This window comes from Phoca vitulina, unplaced genomic scaffold (assembly GCF_004348235.1).
Source record: "Phoca vitulina isolate PV1807 unplaced genomic scaffold, GSC_HSeal_1.0 scaffold13, whole genome shotgun sequence".
Classification (NCBI taxonomy): Eukaryota; Metazoa; Chordata; class Mammalia; order Carnivora; family Phocidae; genus Phoca; species Phoca vitulina.
In genome coordinates, this window is record NW_022589716.1 from 21062986 (window position 1) to 21086655 (window position 23670).

Genomic DNA, 23670 nt, shown 5'->3' on the forward strand with positions numbered 1-23670 from the left:
CACAGTGTGAAAGGTATAGAAACTCCAGAAAGATGAATGACCAAGAACTAAGCCAGAAACCAACTAAGAGGAGGCCTCCAGGAGGCAGAGAGGGACAGAGGCCTGAGGAGGGAGAGAGGCAGAAGGGCAGGCTTCTTCCCTACTGCAAGCCAGGGCGTGGCCTGGTGGGGCAGTGCTGAGAACCAGAAGTTACGGACCATGCCTGACGAGGAACCAGGAGAGGTGAATCAAAGAGAAGAGAGGAGCCCTCCCCAAATGCCTTCCCTCTACCCTCCCTGGGATTTGAATGGGTTTGGAACTGATGCCTCAACCCAAATCAAGGACTATTTTGAACAAGCATCTGGACTCCCTGGGTTCCTGACTAGCCAATGGTAAATCTATTTCCTAATGATTTAGACCACATCTCCCCTCCACTCTTTAAGAGCACACTGAGAACATGCAGAGCTGGGGTAAAGCAGGGTTTCTCAACCTCAGCACCATTGCCCGTTGGGCCAGATGGCTCTCTGTTGGGTGTGTGTGGCAGTCAATGTCCCACAGACTGTAGTATGTGTAGAAGCATCCCTGACCTTGACCCACTAGATACCAGTAGTATCCCAATTCTCCCAGTTGTGACATTCAAAAATGTCTCCAGACATTGCCAGATGTCCCCCCTGGATGGGGAAGGGGAAGATCGGGAGACATAGTTAGAAAGGACTTTAGGCCAGCTACAGTGCAGAAACAATTCAATACCCAACACACGTATCACCTACCCACAAATATTCCTCCTATTAAAATGCGAAATGGCTGCCCTGTCAAACTTGGAAGTGGGTTCAGTGACAATAAGCATATTAACCTAAAAATTTTCAGCACCTTTGCTATGAGCCCAGGTAATTGTACCTCTCACTCCTTTTGGGCAAATGACAGCTGTTTGGATATTACAGGTCATTCAGTCTTTGAAAACGTTATGAGGCTTGAAAATAATACAATCATGCTATTATTACCATTGGCATATTAATAATAAAAAGTTTCTAGGTTAGGCATTGTGTACACAAGGAGAAGAAGAAATTGATTCCCTGAATATTATGGAAAATTATTTTCTCCCTCTGGATCGGAGGTTGTTAAACAAGCGACCCATATCTGGCCCATGAAAGTGTTTGGTTTGCCCCACACAACGTTTCAAATAAAAGATCTGAGTCCACATTTTAAAGTTAGGAGCTCTCACATAAAAGTTCAGATTTTTGTCCTCTCTTGAAAAATCAGGTCTGGTAACACTGGATGCACATTTCTGCATGGCCTCCGCTGGAGAGGGAGAGAAGCCTGCCCCCTTCACACGGTATGTGCTGGTTTGTCATAGTCTCCACCATTCCCTGTTGTCTCCCTGACACTAAGGGCGTTTTCTTACCTTAACTTTCTTCAGACACCGACAGGCACCAAATGAACTTGGAGGCCCTGTGATAATTCTCCTTTCTTAGCATACCAACAGGGTGTCACAGTGAGTCACAGAATTTAGGGGAGCTGAGAGACCATCTCAGGCGCTCTCCCACCTTGCACATGGGGGGCTCTGGCCCCAGGAGGCAGAACTGGCAGGTGGGCCAGAGTCTCCCCCATTCCTGCCCTGGTCCCTCTGTTGCCCTCAGGCTGTCGCTGACCTGAAGGTGGTTACAGAATCCCGGGCACATACCTCTGACCATTCTCCTGTGATCCAGACATACTCGCAGGGCTGCAAACTACAGCTCTCACGGTCCACAGGCCGCTTGCTCATGTCGCAGCGTACACCATGAACCTCGCTGCCTTTGTCCGTGTCCACACACACCACCTTGCGGTACCTGGAGCCTTCGCCGCAGGTCTTGGTGCACTGTTCATGACAGACAAAACGGGGGTTGATATTGGAAAGTAATAAATGGCTTATCATATGCTGTTACTGTACAGATTAATTTTCCCGTCTATACACCCTTTAGGACCGTGAGGCCTCTGAGGGCAGGAATGATCAGAGAGCTCATTGCTTTATCCCACTTACCCCCAACACTGTTCCAGGCACAGCAACAAGTAAGTGGCTACTGGAATGAAGGAATGAAAGCTTGAATAAACGGATTTCAGGTGTGGAAAGGACCTTAAGGCTTGATTACTTTACTCACTCAAATACTGAACCTCTTTAAAACTTCCAGCAAAGCGGTTATCAGACTGGTGTCTAAATACCCCTAGAGTCAGAGAAGCGGTGATGTCACCTGTCCAGGTGGCCCATTTCATCTTACTATTAAATATATCACTTTGCAGATGGCAGCCTTTTGTCCTGGTTCTCCATTCCAGGGGAGCATGAAGGACAAGTTTCAGTTCTCCCAAGTCATCCCCCTTCAGGGACTTGACATACTTTGCTTTGTTGTGACCCCCGACTGCCTTTTCTTCTCCAGGACGGACTGCTCTCAACCCTCGTTCACTCAGGAAATATTCACCAAGTTCCTAGTGTCAGGCCCTGGGATGGGTCCTAAGTCAACAAGAGTGGACAAGTACAGCACCTGGTCTCAGAGAGGAGCTTATATTTTGGGACAAAGAGGACGTAGACAGCTAGGTAGTGAGATTTAGCGAGTCCTGTGATTTCCATTTTTCAGGTGGAGAAACTGGGACTTAGTCTACATGCCCTGTCCCAGATCAAACATCTCTTTGTGAGGTCGATGGGACACACATTTTTATCCCCATAAACCAAGTCAGGAATACAGAGCAAGCGGTAGGTTCTGTTCTAGGACTATCTCTATGTTGCCCGCAAGTTCTTTATCTTTTCTCTTTAACCAACAGCAAACCCCACCTTTGAAGTTTAGCCTAGTTATCTGTGTTGCTAAAGGTCTCTCAAAGCCTGTCTTATCTAAAGCATCTGTGTCACCCAGCATTTCAAGACTCTAAACTACCTTGGACAACCACAGTGAGTTAAGCCAGGGGTCTTTTGTTTCCTTTACACCAGGATTATACACTCTCTTATCCCTTGGCCTTATCTAACTCACCGACAAACACCAAGAGCTACTGTTAGCACGGTGTCTTTTAAACTTTCTCTTTTTAGTATTTGGGGAGACCCATGAACCCCCACCTGTCTTTCTCTTCTCTCACACTGCCTTCCCTTTTATTACCCATCTCATCCCAAAGGCATTTCAGTTTGGGATCCAATCTGACTCAGAAATGTCTTTCCACATATGCCTTGTGCCTTTCTTTCTTTCTTTTCTTTTTTTGGTAGTAAAATACATGTAACATTTACCATTGCAACCATTTTAAAGTGGAAAATTCAGTGGCATTTAATTATCCATAATGTTGTACAATCATCATCACTATGTGGTTCCAGAATATTTTCGTCACCCCAAAAGGAGACCTTGTACCCATTAAGCAGTCAGTCCCCACTTCCCCAACCACCAGCCTGTAGCGACCACCATCTGCTCTCTGTCTCTATGGATTTGCCTGTTTTGGCTATTCATATAAAGGGAATCCTACAACATGTGGCCTTTTACGACTGGTTTCTTCATTTAGCACGATGTTTGCAAGGTTCATCTATGTTGTGGTGGGTATCAGTGCTTCATTCCTTTCTCTGCCTGAATAATCATCTGTTGTACGGCTTTTTTGTCCCCTCAGATGACAATGGACACCGGGTTGTTTCCATCTTTCAGCTATTGTGAATGGTGCCACCATGCACATGCGTGTCCAAGTTTGAACATCAGATTTCAATTCTCTTGGGTCTACTCGGGAGTAGAAATGCTGGGTCATGTGGTGCACCCTGTGTCTTTCATGAGCCACTTTGTTGTTTTAGGAAATAAAAGGACTATGTGATATGTCCTGGTAGACCCTTCTCATCTGCAAACTTAACTCATCGTTTCTGCTGCTTGGAAGCAAACCTCAGGGTCTAGAATTTGAATGTGAAGTCATTCAAATTTTTCTGGGGGTACAAATATGAATTGAAAGCTCTGTGGGGTGAGCATGGAGGAGCAAATCACTTCTAAGATACCCTAGCTCAGCCCTCGCCTGGGGTTTCCTGGGCCTCTGGAGTATGCTGGGTACTATTGTGAAGTAACGACACTATTGTTTATTCATTAAAAAAAAAAAAAGCCAAAGGAGTTACAGAGCCACTGGATGTTAAAAAACAAAACAAAAACGTGGTTAATCTGTGATGTGTAGATAAATGCAAAAGAAATAGTTAACTGTCCATAGAAAAAATAATTCTTTAGAAAAGCAGATCCTGATGACCGAGCAGCCTAAACTGGACTAAACCTTCCAGTGTGCTCTCATTTTCACTCATCCCCAGGGCTGCAATCTGGGTCAAAAGGTAACAATTTAGAGCAGAAATGCAAAGTTTCCTAGACCCTTGTTTGCTTTTTAAGTGCTTCTGCCTTGGTCTTTAAGAAAGGTTAACTAGCATAAAAACTCTCTTGCCAACAGTAGAAAAGGGAGTTGGGGAACCTCACCTTGAACGTAACTTTTAGAAAAATTAAGCTAAGTGAGTAAGTGACTTGTCCAGTGCTTTGGAATTAGTCAGTGGCAGCTGTGAAGGTCACCTGGCAAGGCTCTTCTCCTGGGGTCCTAACTCGAGTATGGGGGCTGGGTGAGCAGAAAGCAAACCCACCCAAGCTACTGCATTTCATCAGCTTTTGGTAGTATCACCGCCCACCCCCTGACCCCAGGATTAAGGACTCTTTCCTCGAATATGACCTAGAGTGTTCCAAAAATAGCCAGAACATTCAACTAGCCTCATTTTAACTTCCAAAAGGTTTTCTCAATTCTCCTTGCAGCTTTGAGAAAAAACTATATACCAAGTGTATAAGTAACACCACCAGCCTCCTTGAATTTTAGGACACACTGTAATTCAGCAAGTCAGTGGTCACGGGGCCAGGCTAAATCTGGAGGCTTGTTCATTGTCCTGCAGGCTACATATGCCTTTAAATGTGCTGAAATTAACAAGAGGAAAATACCTGTCCAAATTTGAGAGTGAAGAAGACCTAAAATAAACTTTTAAGGTACTATTTTATTTAGCCAGATTGGCCATAGGGTGATGGTCTAAAAAGGGTCATTTAATGCAATGGGTAGAAACTGCCTTTCCTTAAGATGGTAATGAGGTTGCTTTACACTTTTTTGGTGGGATTTCCTAATCATGGGTAGAAAAGAATCACTTCCCATAAACAAGACTGTTAATTTTCTTCACAGATAAAATAATTTGTAGTGTTGTTTCTAGTTCAAGACTACCACTGTGAGCTAGTGTGTGAACAGAAGAGTCCCAGAACAAATCGGGACCCTGACAGCACGGTGTTCTGGGTGTGCTACATAGAGTTTATATGTCATAAGGAACAGCAATTACAGGTCAGTTTATCTAACAATGCTTTAAATTAAAAAAAGAAAAAACAGTCTTTAAATTACCAAGGGGTTCTTTCTGAAAGCTCATTTTAAAGTCAGGTATGTGGAGTTTGGACATTCTTGCCCCCAAATGGTATATTCGCAGGGGGAAAAGGCAGAAATAATAACTATGGAGACATTTGATACCTTTAAAGTTATTCGCTCATCCTGGTATATATATACAATGGAATATTATGCAGCCATCAAAAGGAATGAGATCTTGCCATTTGCAACGACGTGGATGGAACTGGAGGGTGTTATGCTGAGCAAAATAAGTCAATCAGAGAAAGACATGTATCATATGACCTCACTGATATGAGGAATTCTGAATCTCAGGAAACAAACTGAGGGTTGCTGGAGTGGGGGGTGGGGTGGGAGGGATGGGGTGACTGGGTGATAGACACTGGGGAGGGTATGTGTTCTGGTAAGCGCTGTGAACTGTGCAAGACTGTTGAATCTCAGATCTGCACCTCTGAAACAAATAATGCAATATATGTTAAGGAAAAAGAAAAAAAAAGAAAATAGCAGGAGGGGAAGAATGAAGGGGGGAAATCGGAGGGGGAGACGAACCATGAGAGACGATGGACTCTGAAAAACAAACTGAGGGTTCTAGAGGGGAGGGGGGTGGGGGGATGGGTTAGCCTGGTGATGGGTATTGAGGAGGGCACGTTCTGCATGGAGCACTGGGTGTTATGCACAAACAATGAATCATGGAACACTATATCTGAAACTAATGATGTAATGTATGGTGATTAACATAATAACAAAAAATTAAAAAATTAAAAAAAAAGTTATTCGTTCATCCAACCAATATTTGCCATGGGCCAAGTTCTGTGCTGGGCGCTGGTATACAGCCCTGACATCTTCCTATTCATGTGCATGGGTTTCATAACAGAGCATGATGGCGAAAGAAGCCACCAGGGTCTTCCACAACTCTGACAGCAAGAGAAGAGAAAGGACCAGGGTCTGGAATTCCCACAGTGCTGAACGAGGTACCCAAGCACCGGAGGATGAGGAGGAGAAGTGAACGAGGAGATGGGCTAAGTAGGCAAGGAGGAGAAGGGGGGCACTGGCAGGAGGGGCTCAGTGCGCAGGGAGGTCGAGGCGAATGTCATGGGGAGGCGGGGCACGGGGACAACCACAGCAGCTGGGGGTGGTGAGAGTTCCATCTGAGCTGGGGATTTCAGAAGCTGGGCAGAGACCAGGTCATGAAGGGGCTCGTTAACCTCCCCCACGGCCTCCCCCAGGAGAAAACCTGAGCCCTTGCGCTGGCCCACGGGACACATCCTAGGTTGGCCGCTCCTGCAGGTCCGATCTCATTTCAGCCTTCTCTGCTCCTGCCGTGCTGCGCTTTTGTCTGCAGACACGCTGGGCTCTGTCCTTCTCCTTCTACCTGGAATCGCCTCCTCCTGCCCTTCACCTCCAACCAGCCACCCTAGGGAAGGGAGGACTGGCCTGTCATTCTTGGTCTCTATCTCGGCACCTGGCTTCTTTCTGTCACAGCATCGTTCACACTTGGCAATTTCATAAAATGTGTTTGTGCACTTGTTTTCTGTCTGTCTCTCCCATGAGCCAATCAATTCCAGCATAGCAGTGTCATAGTCTCTAATGTGTCCCTGATGCCTAGAGCCCAGCACGTTGCAGGTGCTGGATAAAGATTTCTCCAGTAAATTAATGAGTGAAGGAGTAACAAAGAGTCAATGTCTGGTGCTTGTACACACACCTAAACCTGATCAATCCCTATTGTAAGCTTTGTAAAACGTTTGTAACCAACTGACCAAAGGCCTGCTGCTCTTTTCTAACTTTTCTGGGCTAAGGAGGTAAACTTGGGACTCATTCTACAGCTGATCTCAATAAAAGCCCTTGGAATGCAAATATGTATGAGAGTGGTCCAAGTCTCTGCATTGGGCCAAACAGCCATGGGGTGGGCAGCTCTGCGAAGGCCAGATACCTGAGCACAGCTGTCTGTGGCAATGTGGCAAGAAAATAAAAGTCTGTTCTTAGAGGAAAAACAGAGTTTGCTTGACTGTTTTAAAAGACTTTTTAGAATGTCATGATTCTAAGGGGTTAGGAAAGGTATTACTCTATAATGTCTTTTTCCCTCCCTCCCTCCCTTCCTTCTTTCCTTCCTCCTATCTTTTTCTGTCCTTCTGGTTGATTCATAGATTCATTTATTCAAGAACTGTTTTCAGTGTTCTAGGTACTGTGCTAAATGTTGGGGAAAACTCTGGTGAACGAACTCTCTGACCTCAAATGGGTGATAATGTAGACAAGGAAACCAGGCAACCACCATTCACGATGCTGACTGCTCAAGTGGAGTGTTTTCAGGGTGCTATGAGTGCTCAGAGGAGAGCCATCTGACTCAGTTATTGGTGGGGAGGGGTGATCTGCAAGAACTGAGAAGTAACATCTTAGGTGGGGTGTGAAGAATGCGCAAAGGTGACCGAAGTGAGGGAAGGAGTGGGGCAGCCTCGTTGTGATGCAGAGGCACTAGGGACAAGAGAATACTCTGGGTGAAGGTGAAAAAAAGAACACTTGCAAGTCCTGGGAGATTTATTCCTTAATCCTGGGAGATGTGTAACCCACATGTTCACAATTCAAATTTGATCAAAAGACCTCTGCAGCTATAAGTAAATTTATATGTCAGATTATAATGCAATGAATAAGTAAATCATTTATTACAGTAATTTTCAAATGAATTTTGCCTCATGGGCATTATAATTCTAAACTGAGTAAAACTGAGCATGGGGAGATCAAATAACTTGCCCAAAGTTGGTAGGTGATATTAAAAGCCCAACATTCATGTCTGGATACAGCATTTTTCTCTTCTCCAATTGTTTTGCCCTCCATCTATGTCCAGGCTCTACTCTTACAGTACCAGGAAGGCACAATGATGCTCCTTCCCTGCTGCTCAGGCACTAGGCCTCACAATGAATGAGGGAGGTCCCCTGAGGTGCTCCATCCCCACCAAGACTGGCCCAACAACAGGGCTTATTGCCAACCAAGGGGACCAAGAATTGCATTTTTTGAAGAGAGTGAGAGGCTCAACCAGTCAAGGGAATTGTACCTTTGTGCCAACTCTGAAGTAAGAGGCTAGACAAGCCATTAAAAAGGAAATAAAATAACTCACTGTAGATGAATGTTGACATGGGAGGCAACAGAATACAAAGATTCAGAGCATATGTTCTAGAAGTCAGGCTTCCAGGCTTCAAATCCCAGTCTTATTACTTACTAAATGCATGACCTTGGATGAATTAACCTATCTAAGCCTCTAGTTTCCTCATCTTTAAGTGAGGATGAAAACTTAATTACTTCATTAGAGAGTTATGGAAAGGTTAAATGAGGTCCTCCACATAAAAATACTCAACAAAGTACTTGGTCCATAGCTTAATATACAATAAGATATATTATTTTTATTATCAGGATTGGCCACTACCCTATATAAGTCTGGGGGATGCCACTCATATTGTGACCTATAGGAATGGTAGCCCTCGAGTTGTGCAGTGCACAACCTGTGTAACTGCATAAAACATCCCTGATGATCACGCTACCATGGGTATGTAGACCTTGTGCTCCTCCACAGCGGACACCTGGATTATTACTCAAAATGAGGAGGTTGCCGTTTACTATGTGCCCAGCATGAAACACATCTTGCCAACAAACAAGTGGGTTTTAATAATTCACAGGAGGGAAGCAAAAGAGAAAAATGCACACTCAAAAAGCAAACGAGTGCTCTGAAGTGCTTGCCAAGGACTGCTAAGAAGAGAACTTCCTGTATTGGGGTAGGAGCCATCCTGCACATCCCATCCAGTGGGCCTCGGCTCTGAGGCTGGGCCTTGGCAACCTCATCAACACAAGCTCAAGGTGTCACTCGTGGAGGGCAAGAAAGTCAAGACACATGTCTGTGCAAGGTAGGTGTCAGGAAAGATGGTAGCAGAGGGAGTGAGTGGGTGCGGACGTAGGAGGAAGAGAGGAGGGTGAGTGCTGCGACTGAGGGGAGTCTGAAGGCTGCTGTTCTACCCAACAGGCTGTTAAACAAGGATACCTTGGATCGTTCAAGTAGGGACAATGAATACTTAAACAAGGGCTTTGCTAGGCATACACAGGAACTGCCCACAGGCAGTCAAGACTTGGGATCCAGCCGCCGCTCTGGACACTCACTCTAAGTCTAGTTGCTATGAGGACATTCTAAAAGGGCCCCCAGCATGCTCTGCACAGGAGGAACAGAGGGCTTTTGATGGGTCTTGTCCCTCCTCCCGCTGCCCTGAGCCTCACTTGGCCAATTCGGTGTCAAGTGAGGGTGCCCCCTAGCGCTCTACCCTCTCTTACCACCCAGGTCCCCCCTTCTCAAACTTTGCACTTCGGGTTCAGGCAGGTGAGAAAGACTGGTTGCGGAAGGGTAACTATTAGAATCTGCTTTACTCACAGCCGGAAGATGCTTTTGTCTTTGTGAGAATGGTTAACCTCTCCCTTTCAAGTATGGCCACAGGTCAGGCCACCTCCGTAGGTGTTCTGCTCCGATGTGGAGCTTGCTGGCAATATTTGAGGAAGGGTTTTAAAAGATCCATCTGCATAGGGCATGCAAAGATGTACACTTCTAGGCCTATCTTGTAAGATCAGAGAAGGGACTTCCTCAGTGCATATTTGGCAAGGTTTCTACTCTTCGGAATTTGGAAGGAATTGTAAATGGAGCTTGCATTTCCCTGATTGGCTCTAGCATTTTCAAAAGTTGGCTAGAGCTTGAGCAGTCAGCTTAGATTCATTTTGGAACACTCTCTTAACTTTCTGTTCCTTGGAAGAGTTACACAGAGTGGAGTCTGGCACAAGATGGAGAGGGAGAGGGAGGAAGCCGGCAGTGGTGGGTCTGAAACAAGACTACAAAAAGAATCAAGAGGTAACACTGAGAGAGACAGAGATCAGGGGGCCTTTTCTTCCTCCCATATCTGATATTATCAATCCCCAAGCCACTCTGCCATCTCTAAACTTCTCAGAACAACTCTGCATCATTATTATTATCCCCATTCTACAGGTGGCAAACCCAAGGATCCAAAAAATCAAGAATCCTTGTTCTAAAGTCACATGGCTAAAAAGTCACAGTCCGGGAATATGAACCAGGTCTGCAGAATTCCACAGCCTCTGCGGCTCCCAATAACTTGTGTGGCCCAGTGTAATTAATTTGAAATCTAACTACTTTAGCCATTCCTCCCCACCATCGTCTGGCGGAAGTAAAAAACATAGAGAGAGAAAACAAGCAAAACACGTGAGTAGATAGAGGGAGCAAAAGTCCTAAAGAAAAGAGATGACTGCAAACAGTGGATCCAATCCATCAGGAGGGTGAGGGAGAGGGAAGGATGGGGCCGGAAGGCTGATCCCCACATGGGTTGATCCACACAATCCCATTCAAAATTGCATCAAAAAACACAAAACACCTATGGATAAATTTAACCAAGGAGGTGTAAGACCTGTACATTGAAAGCTCTAGGACACTGATAAAAGAAATTAAAAATGACACAAATAAATGAAAAGATATTCTGTGCTCACGGGCTGGAATAATTAGTATTGTGAAAATGTCCCCATTACCCAAAGCAATCTACAGATTTAATGCAATCTTTATCAAAATTCCAAAGGCATTTTTCACAGAAATAAAAGAAACAATCCTAAAATTTGTATGGAACCACAAAAGACCCAGAATAGCTAAAGCAATCTTGAGAAAGAAGAACAAAGCTCAGGCATCACACTCCCTGATTTCAAACTATGTTATAAAATTGTAGTGATTAAAACAGAATGGTATTGGCATAAAAAAGGACACATAGATCAATGAAACAGAATAGAGAGTCCAGAAATCAAGTCACACAGATGGTTAATTCATTTACGATAAAGAAGCCAAGAATACACAATGGGGAAAAGCCAGTCTCTTCCATAAGTGGTGTTGGGGAAAATGGACAGTCACACGCAAAAGAATGAAACTGGACTCCTACCTTACACCATACACAGAAATGAACTCACAGTGGATTAAAGACTTGAACTGGAAAGATCTGAAAACATAAAGCTACTGGAAGAAAACACAGGAGGTAAGATTCCTGACATTAGTCTTAGCTATAATTGTTTTGAATGTGACACCAGGTGCAAAGGCATTAAGGGCAAAAATAAACAAGTGGGACTACATCAAACTAAAAATGGGCAAAGTACCTGACCAGATATTTCTCAAAAGAAGACATACAAATGGCCAACAGATATATGAAAAGGTGCTCACCATTGCTAATCATCAGGGAAACACACATCAAAACCACAATGAGATACCGTCTCACACCAGTTCCTGGCTAATAGCAAAAGACAGCAAGTGTTGGCGAGGGTCTGGAGAAAAGGGAACCCCTGCGCACTGTGGGTGGGGATGTAAATTAGTGCATTCTCTATGGAAAACAGTATGGAGGTTCCTCAAAAAATTAAAAACAGGGGACACCTGGGTGGCTCAGTTGGTTAAGCATCTGCCTTCAGCTCAGGTCATGAACTCTGGGTCCTGGGATCGAGCCCCACGTTGGGCTCTCTGCTCAGCGGCGAGTCTGCTTCTCCCTCTCCCTCTGTGCTCTTTCTCTCTTTCTCAAATAAATAAATAAAATCTTAAAAAAAATTAAAAACAGAACTACCATATCATCTTGCAATTCCACTTCTGGGTGTTTCTCTGGAGGAAATAAAATCACTAACTTGAAAAGATATCTGCTTCCCCCACACCCATGTTCACTGCAGCATTATTTACAATAGCCAAGACATGGAAGCAACTTAAGTGTCCATTGATGGGTGCATGAATTTAAAAAAATGTATACACACACACACACACACACAATGGAATATAATAGCCATAAAAAGAAGAAAATCCTGCCACCTGTGACAATATGGATGGACCTTGAGGGCATTGTGCTGAGTGATCTCGATCAGACAAGGAAAGACAAATATTGTATGATCTCAGTTATATATGGAATCTTAATCAAACCTATAGATACAGAGAACAGATTGGTGTTGCCAGAGGTGATGGGTAGGGGCTAGGTGATTGGGTGAAGGGGGTCAAAAGGTATAAACTTCCGGCTATAAAAGAAATAAGTCCTGGGGATCTAGCAGAGTGACTATAATTAACAATACTGTTTCATATATTTAAAAGTTGCCAAGAGAGTAGATCTTAAAAGTTCTCATCACCAGAAAAAAAATCTGTAACTACGTGAGGTGATAGATGTTAACTATAACAGTTATTATTAATAATAACTTATCGTGGTAATTATTTTATAATAGATACATAATTCATCATGTTTTCACCTAAAGTAAATACAATATTATATGCCAATTATATCTTCATACACCTGGAAAAAAAATAAAGTGGTATTGCTAGGAGCACTTGCGTAAATTTTTTTAAAAATGCAGTGGTAGTATCTCGGAATGGTTTGCATTTAGGATCAAGTCTTGCTCCTTCTACTTGCTGGGCATGTGACACTGGGACAAGCAACATTGGCTCTCAGAACTCAGTTTCCTTGACTGCAAAATGGGATGATAATAATGACACCCACTTTGCCTAGTGCTTCAAAAGATTAAGCGAGGGGATGAACATAAAGCTCTGAGCCAGCCACTGTTTCTCCCTGTTCTAAAAACCATTCCTGGTGGGAAATTCCTGTCTTATTATTCATATCTCTAAACCGTTGAGAGCATGTACTTTTTATTTCATTCCAATGTCAGTGGATGCAGTTTTACTTTCTTATACTCTTTCCCCTCTTTCTACAATGTATTCTCTTCTGGAACCAGAGGTTCCCTCCTCCTAAAGTCTTACCTTCTCTCGCAAGACTTTTCTCCAGGGACACACAGTGTTTTCTTTAACTAAACATTAACTTGGAGAGGGAGAAAAACAGGTCTATCTATTTCTGCATTAACTGAGCTGTTTTTCAGATTCCATCATTTTTTTTTTAAATGTTGGAAATGCTTCACTAATTAATCAGAGCTTCACAAGAGGGCCTGTCTTCGACTTGACAGCCAAAGTCACGAAAGGAGACACACGCAGAGCAGGTCCTACCTGGAGTATGCCTGGTGGCTCTTGGAACTAATACAGAATGACCAAGTTGGGATAGATGTATCGAAAATATGTCCTCTATCTCCCCCTCCTTTTGTGCAAGATAGCTGTATGCGTTTGGCCCAAGGCCTGATACAGTTTTTCTGGAGGCAGCCCGACTTGGAACATTCAAGAACACAGACGTAGGAACTGCATAAAAAGGAGGAGCTCTCCCACCCTGGTCGGAGCAAACTGCTCACCGTCTTGACAGCAAACCTGGGAAAGAGCCAGCCTTGTCACCGTGCTTGAAGTCATTTCAGGGTAACGGATGTGATGACTGCAAGGGGGTTAAGCGAAGTGCCTGGCAGGTGCCCACTTCATGGCTCTACTTACTTCTTGCCATTCCTCGGCCCTCCACGCATAGAGAGGACACGGCGGGGCTTGGCAGACACGCTCCGACTCCGGTCTGGTGTACGGGTTGCACTCGGACTCTCTGGCTATTCTGTGTGTTCCCATCTGACAGCCCACACTTCTCCGCCGTGTGCCTTGGCCGCAGGACACAGAGCACTAAGAAGAAAGACCGTGTAAGTGGGAGCTTTGGGTCATTTGGTGGGGAGGGTGTGTGAGGGTGTGTGTGTGTGTGTGTGTGTGTGTGTGTGTGTGTATGTGTGTGTGTGTGGCAGGGGTGGAGAGGGTCACAGGCATGGGGAATGCACTCCTAATCCAGTGACTTTCACCACTATTACACAGCTTTCTAATTTCCAATGAAAGGGACCCAAGATAATGTCTGAAATCTGCAAACTTAACTGCCTTTCAAGGCTGGTGAGCGAGACACGTATTCGAGTCTTGGGGAATCTAACATTACCCAAACTCTTGGAGATGGAATGAGGCTGGGAGAGATCATTATGAAACATTTAATACAACCTCGAAATAAATAGTGCTGCCATGTGAAATAAAAACCCCAAATGATTTCTATCCCAGAGGACTGGAAGTTCTTGAAATTTGGAGACACAGTGCTATTGTACAAGAAGAATTTCTTGGCAGATTAAAAGTATAACCCAAGGAGAGTAAATCACGAAAGCTTTTAGGGCCTTATAAGTAGAATTCTTTTCTCCATCGCTTCCTTTCCTTGCTCTTATTCCTGGAGACAGAGGAAATTTTTTTTTTTCTTTAAACTACTGAATTCACAGAAGTATTAGAGCCTACTTACAACCTCAGATGAATATATGGAGAATAAAAGCTGACAAGGAAAAACCATTTCCTCAGGCGGGCATCACGTTTCCAGCCCTTGAAAAATACTGTTAATCAGGCTGAAACATTTTGTTGACCAAGTTGCAAAACACCATATTAAGTCTGCAATTAACTTTCCTTTAAATTAATTTTTTAATGGTTTCCTCATTGCTGGGTTTCATAATCTCACTTATGGGCAGGCCAAGAATTATTGTCATTATTAAGGTTTTGACAGTTAGAAACTACAGGCAACATTTGCTTGGAAAGAACAGCATATTATTACATTGAGCCATTTAAAATTGTTACCAAGTTTTTGCAATAGCTCAGCCTCCATTAATTTGTCTGGCATTGAGAAAACAAGTTTAACATACATTACAGCCGCCGTATTTCTGAGAGGAAGTCTTAAAGAATAGAATCACGATCTTTTCAATTAGAAAGTATTCTTGACCAATTAACCTGCAGCAGGATTCATCTCGCTCTGAGGTTAATGGGAATTTACTAGCGAGAAGCACCCCCAGTGGATTCTGCTGAATATTAATTTTATTTTCATTTCAGATTTTAAGAAAAGAGTTGATACTATTTAGAGGGCATCTGGGGAAATCATATCATTTCAGATGAGTCTATGCCAGGCAGGAGCTCGAACGTTCACATCAAAGCTAGCTGAAGAGAAGGAAATTATTTTGAGGCAACATAGTTACTATTGTTTGGCTTTAATTGTATTAATTGGATTGAATGAGTTTGTGACCCAGAAGAAATCAGACTTTTAAAGTCATTATGTCCTGGGTAGAATGGGAGGGTTCCTAAAGACAAGTGATGGCCTTGTCTACAGAGAATGACCATCTAATGTTCATGGGAGCTACATGTATAATATGTCCCATTGATTAGCCTGGAAATGAAATGAACTATAACTTGGGGGAGTCACTACGTGAATGACAGAAATGTTCCAACATCACCATCATTGACAACAAACACTGACAACTAAAAAACCCTTTGGCTACTTGAATTTGGGAATATATATATATATATATATATATATAAATGTCTCTGGACACTCCCAGAACAGTGTATCGAAATGGAAATACAAAGAAAGACTAAGAATAATTAGGTAAACAAATTTGAGCCTGGCATAGGGCTGATATATATTCAAAATCTCACAATGTTTTAATAACCTAAAGAAAAAGGAACAAACGTTAAAGACTTTCAGAGTGTGTACTATTCGAGCTCTAAGTAAATGAAACCTCTTTTTGATGTTATTGTTATTGAGTAAATTACTTATGGTTCAATGAAGGCAAGGTATTAAGAGCCCTAAGTATTCAAACATTAACCAAAAATCACTTCCTCCAGTGTTCAACAATTTCTCAAAAGGCAAATAAAGACACAGGAAGGTTCAGTGATAGAGTATGCCGTGGTCGCTTGTGATTTTTGTAATGTCAAAGCCAGCTTGGAAAGAAAGAAAGGTTTTGCCATGACTTAAGTGCACGTAAGGTCTGAGCTTTGCCCTCCCCTCTGAACACCGCATTTACAGTCATCTCTGTTCAAAATGAAGTACACTGCATCAGAGTTAGTTCTCTGAGTTTAACTTTCTTCCTGTGCTGTCGCAAGGGGGGCAACAATTTGCATACAGAGCTGGCCATGCTTGTTTGGCGAATTCTGAGAGATTTGTATGGAAAGCCCATGAATAAAACAGCATCAGAGAGACCTCTGCCTGACCTTGGAGGTGGCGAGGGTGGTGGTGTGTGCACATGTGTGTGCTTAATTCTTGTTCTATTCAGTGCATCTTCTAGTTAGTGTGCAGGGGAAAAAGGCTGAGCAGTCTCTATTAATGTGTTTCCCCCTGCTGTCATTCCAGCATGGAATGTGCAGGTTTGAAAGGAGATGTTTTTAGTTCTGAACTCCTGAGCTGGGAGCTGTGTTTCATCTCTCTGTCCTCCCTACTGTGCAATGCTAGCATGCAGAACTCCCCAACTTACAGGGGGACTTCGACGCCTATTTCCACAGATAAAATGAATCTCTTTGCAACTTCCGATGTGTGGGGAATCATAATATACACTTGAAAACTGGAAAAGTATTTTACATACTTTTTTCCCAGTATTATTGCTGAAATTATGGTGGTGATGTTATTTAGAGGAGGGACTAGCTTGAAAAATAAGTATATGAACCAACTTGGATAAATAAGAGTCCCAATAATAATAGCAACCTTTTACTAAGCACTTACTATGTGCCAGACTCTATACTGGGGTTTCTCAACCCAATAGTTCTTTATTGCTTGGAGCTGTCCTATAGCTGCTGTAGGAAGTTTAGCAGCTTCCCTGGACTCTACCCATTTAATGCCAGCCGTATCTCCCCTCCTCCACCCACTTGTGACAACCAACACTGTCTCCAGACATTGCCAAATGTCCCAAGAGTATAAAATCACCCCTAGTTGAGAGCTGAGCTGCATGCTAAGCATTTGACAGAAGGTATCTTTTATACTTGCTGATAAACCTTTTAGAGAGATCCTGCACAAAGATGGCAAAGAACAGAGATAATCAACTCCAGCAAAAACAAAAACATAAAGCAGTCAAAGTGAATTCTGCCCTAGGCAATGTGCCATGGCTACTCTGGATCAGAATTTGGCTTCCAGTTTTAAAATACGGTGCTAACAGGATGCAGTCTTTTATACTACATCAGCAAGAGTGTGGGTGAGAGGCCTATATTCAAACAATTCAACATCAGTGCTTACAGTTCAAATATAAACGAAATAATGGAGAGCACAAAGCCCTCAAGCGACTCTCTTTCTCATCACTGACTATGTGCATATGGTTTCCTTGATTTCTCAAAGGACGCAAGCTACACATTTGCCATGTTTCTGCATTAAACACTAGCAGAATACTTCAGAATCAGACACCACAACCAAGCTGTAATTGTAAGAAAAGTTCTAACCAAAAATGGCTGGTGGATTCATCATGCAATTTGCCAGCTTCCCTTTTGGCATTAGCAGTGAAGAGCTTTTAAAATTTAATTATTTCCCTCAATCGAAGACACCACTGATGGCAAGACAAGGCACTACATTTTGTATCACTAAGAAAAAAAGGGCTATTTTAATTAAATCATGGCATTCCATTGGTTGTTAGATCCATTCTCAGCACAGAGGGGTTCAAGTGTGAAAAAGACATGCATCTCAGGACTGAGAAATGAATCGACCGAGTGAATTCATGGTTGACAAGTGATGATGAAGTGTTACTTTTATTCTGATTATTTATTCTTTTTATTTCTGACCTTCATTTAAAAAAAAAACACCTTTCTATAGGAATGGATTAAACAATTTTTACTCTGGAATGGTTCTGTATCATGGGACTACAGAGTCTTCACATGTATCAAACTGAATCAAGAATTTGCTGCCGATTTTTGAGTTAAAATTTCATGGGTATCCCTTATCTCTTGATCAAAAGCATCTAAACAAATTGAATGTGAACTTCTAAAAAAATGTTTTAAAATTTTAATGAGGATGTTTTCCAATATAAGCTTTCCTTTTATTGGAAAAATTTCCTTGACAAACTCAAGATTTTCAAAAGATGTAGAAATGAAACATTCCACTTTAAATCTCATAGCACCAATTTCGAGGGCGAGACTATGAAGATCAACATAGCCCGATATTCTATACGTCCTATTATCTTCAGATAATATGATGAGAAATGGAGCTAATTCTTCTTCCTACCGTGAACAGGAGATGACTAGAGTATAGTACCAGCAGAAAACAGAAGGACCAGATAGATATAAAATCTTCTAAACATTGTTGCAAATGGATAATCATTACTCTTGCTTCAATATCACTGCCTTAGGGATATTTCTGTTTACCAATGGATCATTAGTAAGCCAATAATCTTTAACCAAGCAGACAGTCTTTCTCCATTAACCACTGCATCTGATTATTTTCAGGCATACTTCTACATTGCATAAATTAGATTTTGCCCATGCAGCACCTTGTCTTGCCTGCTTTTATAATTCATTTCTACAAATCAAATCAGGGCATTACAAAGCTAGCCACAGACCATTACATAACTGTGTTTACTTGCATTTTCTACAAAGTTGACTAGACTGTTTTAAGCAATCATTTTGAACAGGTGCAGTCTTTTCTAGGGAGGCATTCTGATAATCCTATTACCTTATGTTCAAAACCCCACCCCAGGGTTCAAACCTAATCATCCCAGATTTGTAAGCAATTTTAGACTTCCCAAGCAGATCACAGAATACTGGACTAAAACTCACCCTCTGTTTACCAATAAAGAGTGAAAGATTCTTTTAATCGTCTCTATATTGAATAAATTGGCCTATAAAATGAGCATCATTTCCATGCTCCAAACTTAATATTCAGCGCATGATGCAAATAGATAAGTAGAGGCCAAGGAACATAAAGAAAAGCAACAGAGCATGAAAGTCTACAAGAGGACAAGCTAATTAGTGCAGTATCTTCAATAATGTTAGCTGCGGGCTTATACATGAATTGAATAGCTCCCCAAATAAAAGGGCTGGAAGTTACAGATGACAGCCTTCACTTAGACAAACCATTAAGGATGACCAATATGAAACAATGCCTTGAAATCTGATCCCTTAGGGAAGCCAGAGGAGGAACTCGCTCTGGTTGGGCACTGAAGCTTTGATTGTTGAATTAAAACAGAAACAAAAACACACATGATCGTTAATGAGAGAGGCCTTGCAAAGGACAAGGCTACTCTGCTAGGGAATGATGCAGGTCATGTTTTACGTTTCTGTTAAGTGGCATATGGCTGGGCGGGGAGGGAGCGGCATGTGGGACAATGATGCCAGCTCAGAGCATTTGAGAAAAATTCACATTTCTAGAGGAATTTTCCATTAGTCATGTCGAAATGGAGAATTCCCAACTCCTCCCCATGTTAACACAGCCATCCAAAGCTTCTCTGAGGCTCCAGGCAATCAAGATCCAGGCTCTGAAAGAACCAAATCTCGAGCTTGCCAACCTGGAACCTACTTTCCTATTGATTCTTAGGAGCATCTGTATGATTCTCGGCTGCACAGGAGAATCACAAATTCAGTGAAAGCTCAAAGAGGCCAAAATCAACAGAGGGGAAGAGCAGCATTAAATACAGAATATATAAAACTGCACCTTATTATTATTATTATTTTTTTTTTAAAGATTTTATTTATTTATGTATTAGAGAGCGAGCGAGAGAAACAGCATGAGAGGGGAGAAGGTCAGAGGGAGAAGCAGGCTCGCCGCTGAGCTGGGAGCCCGATGCGGGACTCGATCCCGGGACTCCAGGATCATGACCTGAGCCGAAGGCAGTCGCTTAACCAACTGAGCCACCCAGGCGCCCCTGCACCTTATTATTTTTAAGCAAGCACCTTCAACCAAGCTGAGAGAATGTACAAGTGTAGAGTGAAGAGATCAGCTTCAAGGCTTACGTGTGAGAGACTTTGGTTCACACATCAATTATTCATAGGTAAACAGAAGCTTCTGAAAGTTCCTTGTTGAATACAACAGGGAAACTCTCTTACCCAGCTCCTGTCTAGATTACCAAAATGTTTAGAATTAGTGGAGTCTGACTGTAATTGGTTTCTTGGGAACTCACCCCCCTTCCCCGTCCGGTAGACACATCACATTCATCCAAACAAAATATTTCTCCTGAGAACCTCTTAGATTTAAGACCTCTGAACTTAGTACTCGGCATTCATTATTGCATCAAATCCTCAGAAGAGCTATATGAAGTAGGCTCGGGAAGGTTAAACAGATCACCCAAGGTTGCCTGGCTAGAAAATGCGAGAGCACTTCTCCTTTTGTCCCCCACCTCTGTTGTCCAGAAGCAAACGAGCAGAGACATATTCACTAATACTTCATACTGATAGCCCTTTCTTTAAGCATCTCAATTCAGACCCAATTACCGCCAGGTGGTCAGAGTCAAGCTTACCGCAGTCTGAGTTAGTGGTTGTTTAAGTGATGGAGGATATTAAAAAATGCCATCAGCAAAGTACTGAAGGGCCACTCTGTGCTCGATGTCTTATACCTACATCCACTACCACTTAGAATTCATCCTCACAACCATCCTACTGTGGCGTTGTGCACGGCACCAAGGGCTGAATCCACTGGCCCAAGGTCTCCCCGCTAACAAGTATGCTGACATAGTGTTCCCTTCCCCAAGCTCCCCTCTGCAAAACCAAAACTGTGCAGAGAAACACAACCGACACTCTGGTGTCGGCCATGTGGCGGAAGGTAAGAAGGAAGCAGTCGTAAGGAGAAGCATTGCTCACCTGACTCCAGGCGCCAGCCTTCCATTTGGGGCATCTTCCTCCTCTGCACTTTCTGTGCCCATTTGGCTTAGCAAGGTGTTTACAGTAATCACTTTCTAAATGGCTTCCATCCTTTGCCATGCAGTAAACATTTCGTTGCTTATGCCCTCGACCACAAGAGACAGAACACTGAAATATAAAGCAATGGCAAGGTTGTTGTTTTGTGTGTGGTTTTTGTTTTTTGTTTTTTTTAAATCACATGGACTTTGATAAAAACCTGAGTCGTGAGATGTTAAGATCGTATCTAACGTGAGTCACCATCCCCCCTTTACCAGAGCCATTCTAGGTCATATCTCAAGGTTCCGCATGGCAAGAAGGTAGCAATGGGGGGGAGAAAAAAAACCGTCCGTAGCATTATAGGAGCAATCCTGGATAGTATTGTGGGTCACTCAAGAGTGTGGGCAAATCCTGACACTTTAGGCCAAAAATAAAGCCAATGAACCGGAAATTACCACAAAATTCTGATTTTAAGTCCTACTATGAATTCGTAAGGATTCCTGTTGCACGTTTCACTTCATGCAATCTCTGATCAAGATATTTCTTTAACAAAATGCCTTGTGATTCACTGATTTGGATAAAGGTGCATTTCCAAAATACAACTGTGTCCCATTTCCTAATTAAATGATTTAAAGGAACTCTTCTACCATTTTTCAGAGGATAAACTCTCATTTTCCCAGTCGGTTGGGCAGGAGGTGAAAAAGCCACGTTAGAAACTGAAAGGTAAGCTAGCAGGTAAGTCTGTGCCAATTTGGGGAGAGAGGCATTACCTTTCAACTTTGATCTGCAAGTTCACTGAACTGTTTTAAATGTGACCTTGTCTGACCATATCTAAGAAACTTGACTTTGATTTCAGATTAGGTTTCTCAGAAAGGTTTAGGAATCAAAGTGCCCATGGAGTCAGGACAAAAATTTGATATGACAGCTTCTTGTGGAACAGGCAAGAGGCTGGCCCCAGTGAGTGCACCGAGATATTCAACGTCCATTTGCCTCATTAGCGATTACAGAAGTCATTACCACTCGGATCATAAGCTTGCTGGCTCAGGTTTTCAAGACACATTATTTCCCAATATAACGTTCTTGACTTTTAGAGGGAAATGAGTTTCAGAATGAAGAACAAAATGTGAAAATGCAATGAAAACAGATTTCAAGTGTCATTTCCTTCTATTCAATATTTCTTATTTCCCTCACTAACTCTGTGATTTTGTTAACTTAAATTACCAAAGTGCCCTTTTATGCCCCATAGATAAATAGCGCCCTGTAAAACACAGAGCCGAATATTAATCCAACTGCTGTTACCAAGCATGTTCAAAGTTCTATCGTTCATAAATGTGCCAGACATCTTTCTCCAATAAGCACAAATCATTACAAACATTTCAATAGTAGCTAGTAGATGATTTTGCAAAATGTATATTAATAGGTTTAGCTGTGACTTTTTACATCAGGAAATGGAAACATTGCCAGTTGCATTTGAGCTCCATCTTATGAGAGTATTATGATTTGGAGTTGTCATTCTGGAAATCTTTTTTTTTTTTTTTTAAGAGTAATTTATTTATTTATTTGTGAGAGAGTGTGTGGGGAGGGGTCAAGGGGGCAGAGGGAAAGAGACAGAAAGTCTTAAGCAGATTTTGCACTGAGAGCACGGAGCCTGACGTGAGGGAGAGCACGGAGCCTGATGTGAGGCTCGATCTCATGACCCAGAGATCACAACCTGAGCCAAAACCAAGAGTCAGATGCTCAACCGACTGCGCCACCCAGGTGCCCCTGGAAATCTTAATAGAGTACACAGTGTAGAAGGAAGGAGACCAATTTAAATATTTATAACAAAACAAAAACAACCATCTTTCAACCTACAATGCTTTCATGTATATAATGCCTTGGGACATAATTCTGGAAGGTTTTTAGAATGAAGCTCCTAGGGACACCTGGGTGGCTCACTGGTTAAGTGTCCATCTTCAGTTTAGGTCGTGATCACAGGGTCTTGGGATCAAGCCCCACATCCGGCTCCCTGCTTAGCAGGGAGTCTGCTTCTCCTTCTCCATCTGCCCTTATCCCCCCACTCGTGCTCTCTCTCACTCTCTCTCTCTCAAATATATAAATAAAATTAAAAAAATAATAATATGAAGCTCCTAGAAATATTCCTACAAACCAATGGTCTAAGGACTTGCATACAGAATAATCTCTACTGTTAGCGACTAATTTTAATATTCAGAAACTTTACTTTGACAGATAACAAAGGGGCATAATTTGAATTTAGGATGAATTCATTTGTTCATTCAACAAACATTTCAGTGCCTACTATATGTTTCAAAATATATGCAAAGGGCTGGGAACATAGTGATGAGCAAATCTGACTGTGCCCCGCCCTCATGGATCTTCCAGGCCAGTGAGGGAGACCAACATCAACCACATGTTGACAGAAATAAACGTGCGCTTAGTAATGGAGAGGAGTGCTCTGGGGGAAGCAAGCTGCAGGGGTTGCAGGAAGGCTCCCGAGGTTTCCCCCAGGGCCAGACCATGCAGAGCTCACAGGTCCTAATCATCTATCTAGATTTGGAAAGCACTACTGAGTTTTAAATCAGGGCAAAATATGGTCTGATGTTTGCTTCAAAAATTCTACCCTGACTGCTGAGTGGACAATGGATAGGAATACAGCATGAATGGAAACAATAAAACTGCTCAGGTAGCTACTGCATTGGTCCAAGCAAGAGATGATGGTGTTTCTTTTCTTTTCTTTTTCTTTTTTTTTTTTTTTTTTTTTTTTTTTTTTTTTTTTT

General features: G+C 42.6%; 1 protein-coding gene across 5 annotated transcripts in view; it reads right to left on the bottom strand.

Moving 5' to 3' along the window:
* Positions 1-23670, bottom strand: part of ADAMTS9 (ADAM metallopeptidase with thrombospondin type 1 motif 9) — a 161562-nt gene that overhangs the window by 22528 nt on the left and 115364 nt on the right. For 4 of the 5 annotated variants that reach the window (XM_032411699.1, XM_032411696.1, XM_032411697.1 and 1 more), the window contains 3 exons: positions 20858-21025; positions 13757-13930; positions 1661-1834 (listed from right to left, as the gene is read on the bottom strand). In XM_032411699.1, coding sequence (XP_032267590.1) covers positions 1661-1834; positions 13757-13930; positions 20858-21025 — 516 coding nt within the window. The remainder of the gene's footprint in view (positions 1-1660; positions 1835-13756; positions 13931-20857; positions 21026-23670) is intronic. The other variant, XM_032411700.1, reaches the window with a different exon arrangement.